The sequence below is a fragment of the Athalia rosae genome, chromosome 1, assembly GCF_917208135.1.
Source record: "Athalia rosae chromosome 1, iyAthRosa1.1, whole genome shotgun sequence".
NCBI lineage: Eukaryota > Metazoa > Arthropoda > Insecta > Hymenoptera > Athaliidae > Athalia > Athalia rosae.
In genome coordinates, this window is record NC_064026.1 from 11,598,493 (window position 1) to 11,611,620 (window position 13,128).

The 13,128-nt window shown below is 36.4% G+C and overlaps 2 protein-coding genes across 4 annotated transcripts; one reads left to right on the forward strand and one right to left on the reverse strand.

Moving 5' to 3' along the window:
* The first annotated feature begins 597 nt into the window (after positions 1–597).
* LOC105687107 lies at positions 598–7,141 on the forward strand. 2 transcript variants are annotated; one of them, XM_012402486.3, is made up of 10 exons: positions 598–733; positions 1,324–1,534; positions 1,655–1,763; positions 1,932–2,033; positions 2,152–2,416; positions 2,553–2,714; positions 2,799–3,404; positions 3,529–3,959; positions 4,059–4,266; positions 4,375–7,141. In XM_012402486.3, the coding sequence occupies exons 1-10, from the start codon at positions 706–708 to the stop codon at positions 4,602–4,604; spliced, it is 2,352 nt and encodes a 783-aa protein (XP_012257909.2). In that variant the 5' UTR covers positions 598–705; the 3' UTR covers positions 4,605–7,141. The 2 variants fall into 2 exon arrangements, with proteins under 2 accessions (XP_012257909.2, XP_012257910.2); XM_012402487.3 differs by lacking the exon at positions 2,553–2,714.
* LOC105687104 (protein shuttle craft) lies at positions 1,708–13,125 on the reverse strand. 2 transcript variants are annotated; one of them, XM_012402481.3, is made up of 11 exons: positions 12,984–13,125; positions 11,390–12,840; positions 11,143–11,316; positions 10,616–11,005; positions 10,233–10,514; positions 9,819–10,109; positions 9,242–9,705; positions 8,624–9,154; positions 8,375–8,481; positions 8,155–8,279; positions 1,708–2,885 (listed from the first exon to the last, which is right to left on the reverse strand). In XM_012402481.3, exons 2-10 carry the CDS (start codon positions 12,768–12,770, stop codon positions 8,168–8,170), a joined length of 3,732 nt encoding a protein of 1,243 aa, XP_012257904.2. In that variant the 5' UTR covers positions 12,771–12,840; positions 12,984–13,125; the 3' UTR covers positions 1,708–2,885; positions 8,155–8,167. The 2 variants fall into 2 exon arrangements, with proteins under 2 accessions (XP_012257904.2, XP_012257903.2); XM_012402480.3 differs by lacking the exon at positions 1,708–2,885 and having other exon boundaries at positions 7,451–8,279.
* Between the last annotated feature and the right edge of the window lie 3 nt (positions 13,126–13,128).

Here is a 13,128-nt window from a genome sequence, read left to right on the forward strand (position 1 = left end):
TGGACCACATATTCAGATTCGGAACTAATTTCATTTTTCTAGAAGTAGTAGAATCTCTAACAATCAAAATTGTTTTAATACCGATATTTCCAACCAGTTATAGAGTCTAGAAAAAGTAAAATCGAATAATTAAATTATTTTTTTCAAGACTTGGTGTAAACCATTCACACTACCTCCATCATTTTTTGCCAAATATCCTAGACAATACTTGTCCCAGCCCTAGTCAATGAAATCATATTCACTTAGAAGAGAACAATTATTATAGATCAACAGTTTAATAATATTGACATATTTTTATTTCTAGGATATAAATCAAGAACTAAATTATAAAGTTATGCTGTGAATTTTTAGGGGTATTTAACCATAGGAACGCTGATCCTGACAATGCCTCAAATCCAATCCCAAAAATAAACAATTTAGTTCGTGTGGCCCAATGGTGAGCACCCTCTTTCCAGCCTCCCTTACCTTCCCTTTCCTACCCTTCTCCAACCAGGATCAATATTCCTAGCCAAAGGGAGACGGAAAACCCCTGCACGATGTGGAAGGGGTGTGAATCAAAGTACTCTATAGGCAAAGCCTGTTGCTGCTAGCATACTTGAACCTTTCTTGGCTGGAAAAGTTTTACTAAACAAATAATCGTGATTGATTTTTAAAACGAGCTAAAATAAAGACTAGTGATGTGTGGTGAGCTCATATCAAAAGATTATGGACAACCTGGCTAATTGGACTAATGGTAAGCTCAATATTATCATCTCTATAACGTGCGTTGATAAAATACTATCCCCTTCGGGATTTATATTCTAAGTGCAGAGTATGTATTCCACAAGCAAAAAGGTAAAATTTTATGTTTTGTAATAATCCTTTTGATAACTATGAGCTGCGAATTATTGGATTTTTCATTAACGATATAATGTTAACTGTTTAATAAATAACTTATCACAGTATTGGATTTCTCAAGGTAGTTTTTAGAATAGCTATTATATAGAGTTCAATTAAAATTCAATAGCTACATGTTCATCTCTGATCGAGCAGAGTTACTCAATCTGGACAGTGATGGAATTCCCATTAGATGGTTTATATCGCATCAATATTCGAAATAATTGTTTAACAAATAAACTATTTAAGTAAATATTCCCGCATCAGTGATCAATCACGGAAATTTTTATGGAATCGAATTGAAAAATAACTATTCTCATACACTCTAGCCCATTTATGGATCCTTATCGTCGATTTGGTTTACAAAGTAACGTTAAAACCTAGCTCACTATTGCTTATGAATGATTAGTTTAAAATGAAACAGAATCATTTAGCTTTTGCAAACAGGTATCATCAATGTGACAACACCAGTACCGGCACAGAACTGTGTATCCAGTTCGTCAGGTTCAGAATCAGTCAGCAAGCTCCTGATCATTGCACCTTCGTGGGATGCAGTGAACCAGGATTTGAGATGGATCTTCCTACTACATACCTATGGCTTTGCCTGCCTCTTTTTTGTGCTCAGCTTCTACACATTTTTTTCCATACTAAATTTAAGGTAGAATTATTATACTCATCAACGAATATTCTGAATTTGAGTATTATTATCATATGTAGTAAAAAGATTTATCTAAAACGTATACAATTGTTCATGCTCGTATTTTCTATTATTTTTCAGATCTCTAATTTCAAGCCGCCCTTTCATGTCAACAATAAATATATTTCTCTGTGTTCTGGGAGCTTCAAGATCTGGCTGTTTATTCATAGATCCATACAATCTCAAAGAGGTGAGAAATACGATTTTGTATACATATTTTCTTTGTTTTGATAAAAATCCAAAAATTATCAACATACTGCACGTTAAAATCATAAGTCATTTCTTCAAGCAATACATTATTAGACTCAATTATGACAAGTGATATTTAATTACTCTGGCATTAAAAAAATGATTTTAGACTATGCCACGAGTTATTGGCTCGATAATGTGGGACATTGGATTCCCATGCGTGACTTCTGCTTTTTGCCTGATCCAGTTGGCTTTTCTACAATTGACACAGGTGATCAAATAATTTATAGAATTCCAATGAACGCAGTGATACAGTAAAATCCTTAAACCTTCTTACTTACACGATAATCAAAGAGCAATTATAAATGTAATGAATATTTGGTTTTCAGCTCAAATTTGGCCCTGAAAAGCTGCAGAAAGAATCTTGCCTTAGTCTCATTATTACGGCTCATTTTTCCTGCATTATAGCAAGTGATGGTGTACTTGCTTTTCACAACCACTATATATCAAAGTATGTGATTCAAACTATATTCCTCTTGTGGAGCATCATGCTGTACTTGACATTTTTGCATGCTGGCTACAAGGTCATGCATCTGCTAAGAACTGTGCCAAATAGTATGCTAACGCGGGATAATTCTCACATTAATCAAAAAGGTTTGTCCCTAAATTTACTACACATGCACTCGAACCATACGTGAAACTAAATGAGTGCTATCGCTATTGCTGGATACTTGCTTAAATTGATTCATGTAGATTTTTATTTATTCGATAATTTTATACAATATTGTAGGAATAATGCAGCTAGCTATGCTTGCGCCATATAACAATTTGGCAACATCCGTAGCTGCAGCTCTTGTACCAACTTTGCTTGGCCCTAAGCTGAAAGCATCAGCCGAGAATACCATACCCGGGAGTATTATTAGAGATTCCGAGCTTAATCAAAGTTTGAAAGGTAGCAGTAGCAGTACGCTATACATTATCAACCAGTTAAGCATACATATTTTGTCGTACTGACTTTGGTATCATTGATTTGCAGCTCAATCAGTAAATAAAATTCCGAAAAGTCCAGACTCAAATCGCAGAGAGCAGATTGAATCATCTGTTTCTGCAAGCGTTCAGTCACCTGAAATAACAAAGACTCATCAGCCAATCCCACAAATCACTACGGTACCAGAGGTATATGTTCGTCCTCCAACGCCAACACCGTCAACAATCAATCTACCAATCATCACAGTTTCCAGCCCAAGTAGAAGGAGTTCTCTGGCAAGTAGGCGAGGCAGCGATATATCTGGATCATCGAGACGTAACTCCGAATGCAGCGTTAGATTCATCAACGAAGAAGAAGAACCATCACCCTCAAGGGAATCACGACGTCACTCAGAGTTCAACATCAAACAACCGACTGGGACAGAAAGGCCAAGAACGCCAGAGAGCATATTACGAAGACATTCAGAAAACATTACACCAACAAGCAGCACTAAGGACTTGAGAAGATGCTCTGATTTTACTCACGAAAAAAATCGTAGCTCACAATTTGCGACTAAATTAAGACGGAATAGTGATTTTGGTAACAGAACACCAAAGAGATTGCTTTTAACAGAAGAGCAAAGATTGCCAAGTGTGCGGGATCACAGCCCTACAGGTATGATGAATGTTAAGACAGAAAGGTCCAGCCAATCCATGAGAGTTAATACATCAAAGGCGAGAGAAAAACACATTTATGCATAAATATATTCTCTGATTTCATGTTTTTTTTTTCTCCACAGGTTCAAGACGAAATTCGGACATTGGTAGCATGACTGCAACAAAATTCGACTCGCGAAGAAACTCTGAATTTTCTTGTCGTCGCAATTCCGAATTCTTTCAAATTAAACCTTTGATAATAAATCGTGGTAATAGCGACATAAGTATTAGAACACTGGACAAAAGTCCAACCCATTATAACAGTATTGTTCCTGAAAAACCCGAGCTACAAGAAAAATCGGAATCTGATTCCGATCAGCCAGATTGTAATGAGGAAGCAGCTTTAATGAATAATAAACCTGGCCATAATAAGTTGAATGAAAAAGAAGAAGTTGCGAAAACACGTAAGAAAAATTTATCATGGAAAAATGACAAAAGCAAAGAAGACCATGAAGAAATAACAGCAGAAAGCAGTTTACTACCAGATAATGTGGCATCTGAAAGCAGAATTACGGTATTTATAAAAATTCGAAGCAAAGAAAGGAGCATGATACTAATTTCCAGTACTTATAACAAAATGAATTGCAGTTTTTGAAACTTAATTGACTTTCAGGCATCTGATTTTACACTTCACTCAATATTGAATCATATTGCATATGTAAATAGAGCTAAGTCTGATACACCGTTGCATATCCCCGAAGCTGATACTGCAGCAGCACGCAAATCACAAATACGAAGAGTATTGAATGTAACATATGCCGCAGCTATTTTGGGAATAATTCTGTGTGTTGCAGATATAGGCAGGATATTTGGGCCCTATGGTAAGATGGAATGATAAAAACATGCTATTTGAAAGTTGCTAAAGTTACTCTATAGGAATTTTATATTCGACAGAACAAGTTATAACATGAAACAATTAATCTTTCCAGGACTCCTAGCAGAAACTATTAAGATTGGCGACAAACACTTACCAGTACAATTTCCAAAGCCATGGCCTTGGTTATTATATCAAACTTTGTGCCGGGCATTAGAATTAATAATGGGTTGTGCTATGGCAAGCATAACTAAGCAGCCATCGGTAAGCCCTCGTTATCAATATTTAAATAGCTATCCCAGCTACAGTTTACGCATGAAGCAAAGAGAAAAGCTTTACATATAAAGCAATATCCAATTTGGTTCTGAAATAGACTGAGGAAATAAGAGAAAGTATATCTCGACTGCCCATGGGAATTCAAAAAGTATCCGGGACTTTGAGATTTATCTGTTAGATTGAATCACTATTTTCACTGCTAAAGGCTGACAGAGCACACTCCTTACATTATACAAGTTCACGGCCAAACTATAATACACATGAAAAATTGTCACGCGTACAAAGTTCAAAGTCCTTTAGGAATTTCGAATGGTACTCCAATAACATAATTAAGAATGAGAAGATTAGTGGTGTGCAGTATTAGTAGCTACCTTCCCATACATACATATATGTTTTTATCTCAGAACAATAAGTTCAATTTCCTCAATCTTTCCCTGAGCATAACTTATTCTACACATTCCGTGTAGATATTGGAACTTACGCAATTTTAGAATCCAAATGTCATTACGCTGACAAAAGATGTACAGAGCTCGAATCCATGAAAGATTAATGAAATGGAAAAGCACTGAATTTAGCCAAATTATAGCAATAGATCTCTGTGACGTTCTAAAACAGTAAATGTGTTCAACCGACGTATACTCAACGTTAAATAACTACCAAAAAATATCGCTTCAAACATAATAATCTCTCCGAAGAAATGTATTTTGATCGATAGTTATATTTTTAACATTAGATTTAGTTATCAAATAAAACTTTATCCTGATCCGTACGTATATCGGAATTTTCTAAGACTCTCCAATGGTCCAAAGAAAACTAACTATAAAATCGAAAGAAAGAAGAATATTTAAAAGAAAATCTAATGATACAATATTTCCAATTTGTGGACATTCTTCAAAACTATTGCGGTTCATTTTAATAATTCAGATATCATTTTTTGAAGCCGCAATAATGATAGACTGTATATAACCCAAAAGCTTTAACTTAGTTTAGTCACTGGTAGGGAGTAAGGGAGTAATAATATCATGTGACAAAATATCCTTTACACCTTAGGCAGTCCCTTTGAAGTGCCCTATTCTTGGATGTTCAACAAAATAATATTTAATACTAAAATTTGGTGTCTACGTGGTTAAAACTACAAATCAAACTTGTAACTGTGTTGTGATCCTACATGTGATATCATACGCGTTTAGATGTCTACTAATAAGACCTCGTTGTGCTCGCGTAAGCTTGTAACTTTCCAGCCAACGTTCGTCATTTAAGTTACTTAAATAAATGATACTACTCTATTCTTGAAACTACAGTATCTTGAATAAAATTATAATTTTAAATCGAGATAATTATCCTATGCGAAGTCATGGTCAACCAAAGTGTAAACAGATAGTACAAAGATAAATTGATACAATGTTTGCAGGTATTCTTATATCATCGCCGAATATCTGTTACTCTTAAATTGTTCTTCGACAGTTATCAGAGATCAACAAGTTCAGCCCAGTTATAATCTTACACAAGCGTAAACGATTCGGGTCTTTACTTGTAGAATAGGCAGTTAAATTAGGTAAAAATATATGATCAATGTTCAATGTGCCAAATATACGTGTTATCTATTTTAAATGTTTATGGTAAACAATATTAGTATTTAAAAAGTCTAAAAAAAAAGATAAGGAAAAAAAATAGAAAAGTAATGAAAAAAGATCCACACATATTACTCGAAACCATTCATACAAATAATTATTTATATATAATATAGTGTATAAATATAATTGAGTGTGAAATATTGACAGAAGTACATCAATGGGAGGGATTTGCACACTATGAGGTAGCATGTGAATGACTATTTTTATCAATAGACAAGCAAAATCAGTATTTCCAATATCCCCTTGTTGATCATATTTTCTATTGCTTCAAATATTCAAGTTCATGATAAGACAATATTATTAGATACATGGTAATAGCTCTAACTTAATTTCTAACGCAGCAATCAACAATGAAATAAAATATCAGTTTTGCGGAAAAAAAAAAAAAAAATTCGAAAAGGCGACATGGATAGATTTCTAGAATCATAGTAAAATGTGCGCTGTTGATCACTGAAACCAGGATTAAGGACTAGCCATCCTTCCTCGTTGATATTAATAATAATGGCTATTCGGATGAAGCCATAAATTATGTAAATAGTAAAAAAAATCAACAGTATTTATTCACTGATTAAATAATGTATGTTCACAGTAGATTTATGAAAACACGATTTCAGAGTATGCCCACCAAATGTTTAATGTACACAACATATTAAATGCAGTTTCAAAGGTATTATATTGCAAATTGTGATGCCAAATTTTTAATTCAACTGATAGTTCATTCTTGTTGCATTCATCGATCCATAAAAATGATTAGTTTGCCATAGATTGATATTCGTTTAAGAAATCTTTTTTCGATACTCTGATTATAATGTATAAATCATAGAGTTATAATATGACAAGCCATAAAGATAGCACGTTTTAGAATTGTTAGAAGCTAGCTGGCAAACTGTTTTTTCGCCAAATTTAACTTTGAAAATTGATCAAATAAGTACAACACAGTTGACATGAACTAAATAAAATTTTACAAAATAATTACGGTATAATTTTCATTCCGACGACCCTTGGAAGGCGATGTTTGTTTCGATTACAGTTTTTATGATAATATCAATAATTAGCTATTGCACAAGTCGACGGAACAACTGTTACTACTACTGTCTCTGTTATTCGGAAAAAAGAATTTATAACATGCTACTTTTTTTTTGTTCTAGTGGTTGTTTGATCTGTGGAATCTGATGATTGATTATCGATCAGTTATCAGAAGTTCACATCAGGACGCATTATAGTGTTTAGAATAAATCTAAAAACTATCTATGGAACAGGTGCATGGTTCATAAAAGCGAATATGAATTGAAATTTATTCAATATATTAACAAGAAAAGTACATATTCATTTGAGCTGTTAAAATTATAAAGTCTACTGAAAATGGGCTCATTTGCTATGCTCGAATAATGATTCTTGGATGAAACTTTGATACACCTATAGAATCTGTTCAAACAGAAAATTAGGTAAAATGATTTTGAGTCGGCGGACCTGATTAAGTTCGACTACCAGAATCGTTCAAGACCGAAATTTTTGGAAAAGTAAAATCGCACTGCAAGTCTCGCGTTTGCCGGTAGATCAGTATCTTGGTCGGTACTACACACAGGCAATACCTTACCTTACTCTTATCAGTAACATAAAGACAAAAGAATAGATATGCAGTTGAGGATTCAGAAATATGTCGATGAACGGACTGAAAAATATCTGCGATAACAAATAACTAATCATCTCAATTTGGCCTTGACAAATCAATTCCTAACGGTAAATAATATATTGATCTTTTGGGATCATTGGATGATTAAAAAAAAAAGAAAGAATTCTGGATTATTCGTAACATTTACCAAAGACGTTGTCGTTTCATTACAATTATTGGACTGTACGAGCATATTTATATTACTAATTTTTTCGTCATCTACAAAGCAAAATTTCCAGCCGTCATCGAGTTTCACTCAATTCATGTGGATTTTGATGATGAAATTCGAGTGCCTACCAACTATAATACATACCCATACCAACTGATCATCCCTGGTAATCGAAGTAATCTATTTCAGGCTCTGGTGACTTTGAGGCCCCAGTTACAGGCTGGATCTTATGACCCTTTTTATTCGGCAGTGGTAATACATCTACGTTTCTGTAATATAGAATGCAAAGAATTAACCATCAATAACTACTATGAATAGATTGGCTTCTTATATAACCCCCTTAGAGAAGACTTCGTATTTTCACCTCAGAGAGCTTGTTGCTTTAGCAGCATTCAACATTGGTCCTGGTACCTTCCTTTGACCACTTTCTCTTTGCAGTAGTTCGAGCAAACTCAAACTTGGTAACCAACACTACAAAAAAATCAATGACGTATAATATAATACAGCTTTTCCAGGTAGAGCTAAAACTGGGTATTCATCATTTGGAGTATCTGATGTAAATGTTGAAATCAATTGAATTCTACCGAAGCATGCTGAACAATGATTAATATACCTTGTCTTTGACAGCTGTAGCGACAATGTTCCGTTTCGGTTCTTGATCGTATGCCTGACTGTCGCATCCAAAATGTTCGCAACATTCATGAACGAAATGACGTTTATCACGGTTCATACTTTCAAATGAATAGCTTCTAGATTTTTGTTTAGAAGTTTTAGCCAGCTGGACTAACTCGGTCAGTTTATCGTGCACCATCTGACAGAAGTTCGGATCTTTCTTACCCCACTGTTTCATGAACTCTGTATACCTGGGCATTAACTTTCCACTCAAATCTGGATTAACTATTTGCAATCCCAGTGCCAACCTTCGGTTTCTCTCTATTATTTTGCACTCGTCATTGCATTCCAAAGTTTTTAACTGGTTTTGTTTTCTTGCACCCTGCCCCAGTACATCTTCTAAATCCACAGAATGCCCGAGCTGCATTTCAGCCATCTTACTCGCTAGAATGCCACTAGCTATTCTTTGGAACTCGCGAGAATTCTCTGCACAGGCTCGACTCATACTCCTATGCCCACATTGACAAGTCACCTTGAAAACAGAATAAGTCACACGTGTGAACTTTTCGGAAACGGAAATTCGGGGATGAAAATGACGAGGATAGTGATTATTTCTTACCTTCACCATTTCTTTGCATGGTGTTTCAGGACACTTGCCCTCGTGGCACGGCGCTGAACAAATATGGCCGCATAAATCTCTTGGGATTGTACAAGGTTGCGCACAAACTTGCCCCGGTTTTTCACATGGGCCAGGATGACATATGGTAATGCACTTATGTCTTTTACAAGACAAGGGCTTATTGCAAGACAACCCACATGAAACTTCGTTAACGTGACATGGGACAGCTTTGCGAAGTTCATGATTACCATAACACCACTTTTGCGTGAGAACGGTGCACGGAGGACATGTTGGTTCGCTATGACAATTGTGCAATACAGAATGTTCGCAGACTTGCTGACGCGAGCAGGGCCTATCACAAGCTGGACGCCTCGTTCCACATGGTACAGGAGGATAAATGACAGCAGCTCCACACTCGCAATAAAGTTCTTCAAAACTGCTGCGCCAACAGGGCTGACATCTCCCTGTATTATAGAAAGAAAATTATGTCATGTCGATCAACTATAACACTTCGGATATGGGTCTGGCAACGAAACGCGATTATAATATGATTCGACGTTAAGATGCGGGCAATTACCCTTGTGACAAGTTTGCTCGCATTTGTGCCTGCCGCAACTCAAAGTATGGGTGCAAGGCAACGGACAGATATGTTCAATATCGATACAACACAACTGGTTGCATTTATGCCTGCCACATGAACGTTTCTTTGTGCATCGTTTTTGGCAGCGCGCATCATCAGCTTTGGTTGTTAATTCTTTGCACGGAATTTCTTTGTCCATATTACCGCAGCGACACTTGACTTTGGTTGTCAATTCGCAATCAGGACAATCTCCTTGATGGCATTGTACTTTACACATATGAGGGTTACCTTGGGAAACAAGATAATGACGTTGTTAACTTTCGGTAGGGATTTTAAAAACTTGTAAAGTCTCATTTGAAACTATAAGCACTGCATCAGACAGTCATGGATCTAAATTGACTTAGAACTTACTAGGCTGTCCACATTTCAGACGCTTAGAACAAGTCTTGTCACAGACAGGAATCTCATCCAAACAGCTATCTCGTGGTTGAGTTAACGGCGTCTGTCCACAGCAGCAATGAGAAACGGCTTCTGGTCTCAGAACACATGGTTCACAAGGCCCTGGATGACATAACTTTTGGCAGTTGTGATTACCGCATTCCAATAATTTATCACAAATGGATTCGCAAGTGTAGGTCGTTGCAACATCATCCACGCATGGGACATCTCGTTTGTTTTTTCCACAATGACATTCTGGAAATATAATAGAATAAAAACGGTTACAAAATACTTTTGCAATTATCCACTACAGTGATTTGTTCCAGTAAAAAGAGGAAAACTGAAAATGTACACACCTTGATGTACTAGTTTTTCACAATCTCCACACTCTCCGTGATGACACTCTCTTTCGCATTTGTGGGTCAAGCAATTCAAGACCTTCTCGCAAGTTGCCGAACATATCAAAGGAGTTTCAGTGCTACACTTTAATGTCTTTGAAGTTTTGCCGCAACCGCAATGTTTGGTAACCATTGCCATGCAAGGTGGGCAAGGCCCAGGATGACATAATAGGTTACATTTATGAATGCAGTTGGTCTGTGATCGTAGGCGGCCACAAAGGTCACCACAAGAATGAGCTACGTCTCGACGATTCCACTCTGGATTACTAGTATTACCGCAGAAACAATAGTAATCTTCTGGGATACTGGAGGTCACATTTCGGCATGCTGGACAATGCCATCCATTTTCTAAACGAGAAAAAAGAAGCTGGTAAGTGAAGGGTACTTTAGAATTATGGAAGTTGTTGAACTTTGGAGGACTCTAAGGTAAAGGAATAATGAATCTAAGTAAGTCTGCGGGAGATTTTGATCAATGATTCTCTTACCAGCCTGTGAGGACTTTGCCCATTTCTTGGTACACTTGAGATGTAAAACGTGATAGCAATTTGAACATGACCAAACGGCATCCTGTTGCCTGACACGATCGCAGCAAACTAAACACTCCAGCTGTCCTCTATCCAATTGTTCGGTGAGACGTTCCCTCTGACTGGCATCATCATCTAAGAATATGAAAACCCAGTAATGAAGACAAGTTTGAAATACAGATATTATGGAAATTGAATCCAAAATTACCTTTGTCACATCTTTTATTATTCTGCTTTTTCATAGCACCTCCCTTGTTATCTTCATCTTTCTTGTTGCGCCAATTTTCAACATCTTTGTCCTTAACATCTCTGGAATTCTCTTTGTCTTTGAATTTATCTTTATCCCTGGCTCGCTCAGCACGTTCTTCTCTTTCATAATTATTTTTATATCCATTGTAATCCGAATAATTGGGCTTTTTTTCCCTCATTCCAGATTCGTACCTATCAGTGTATCGTTCTCTTCTATCACGATATCTTTCGCCACGATCTTCATAGAAATATCTTCGAACGTTTTTGCTTTGTGCTTGAGTGTAATCAACTTCAGAATTGTGACTAGAGTGATTTGATTCAGTGGTACGATCATTATGATATTTTGACATTCCACTAGATTGTCTAGCATTTTCATGCCTAGAGTTGCGGTTTGCCAGAGGATTATCATAAACTGAGGTTTTAGAGAACTTATTGGAAGTACCATTCAGAGATTGACTTCCATCATCTTCTCCTGATTGGGGACCGTTTGGAAAAGTTTCTCTAACATTGTTTGAAGGTCCCGCATTATTTGTCCATTTTCTTCTATCATTATCCTTATCACTAGGATAATTGCGACCATATTCTGCATACTGTCTACTGTTTGAGTATCTTTCGTTTTGGTATTTACGATTTTTTGAGACTGAATTCCTACCAGAATTTTTATATGAATTGGCATTTTGGTATTGAGTGTCTTGGGAATCTCTCTGCTTATGGTTATCACCTTTTTTATTATCATACTTTTTCTCTTTCTTCTCCCGCATATTTCTATTGTCGGAGAAATAGGGCTTGGACCCACTCGCATTGGGACCAAAACCAGAATTATCCACTTGCTGCTGAGATTTGAGGTCGTAATTATCAATTTGCATCCTTCCAAAGTTATCTTTATCACTTGATGCAGAATTCATGGCCACATCTTGGAGTGTCTTCAAGCTGCTCGGTACAAACTCCCCTGCCGTTGCGTGCAGATTCGAATTTTCAACAATACTTGGATCAATTGTTCCAATTATGGGCTGTAGTGGATGTAGAAATGGCCCTGTAGAATATTTTTTCCAGAACTCGTCATCAGGATTACCGCTCTTGCATTTGAAAGATGGAAGGTTCCGTGGAGCCCTGTTGTTCTCAAAAAATGGTTGAGATGTATTGTACTTAGGATGACTTGTCCCTTGTGGATCTTGACATGTGTTGACTGAAGAGCCATGACTTGAATTTGAGCGGTTTGGCCGAGGGTGTGTACCATTCTCAGGATGGTAGCTCCAGTTCTGGGCCACATTAGTTTGGTTTGAATGCGTATAAAAATTGGGGTCTTCAGGCCCATAATAGGACCCATCCCAGCTAGCCATGGCAAAGCTGCGATGGCGTTGGGGTGTCCCTTTTGCCTCTATGAAGCGTTGATTATATTTTAGTTGGATTCTGGAATGAAATAATATCTTGTCTATGAGTATACGTATAACTTATGGCAATATGGTGCAATGATCTGGTTAGAAACTGATTTTAACCAGTTAACCAAACTCCATTGTTCAACTGAAATAATATAAAACTGAAACCGAACGTACCTCAATAGATTTCTCACAGCGTTTGACTGTTGGAGAGGTCAAGAATAATTGAAATAGTTCACCTGCGACTTGCACAATATTATGAAAACCGATAAGGAAAATGTGTACTCTTTACCTATTTTTTCATCTGCAAATTGAAATTTAC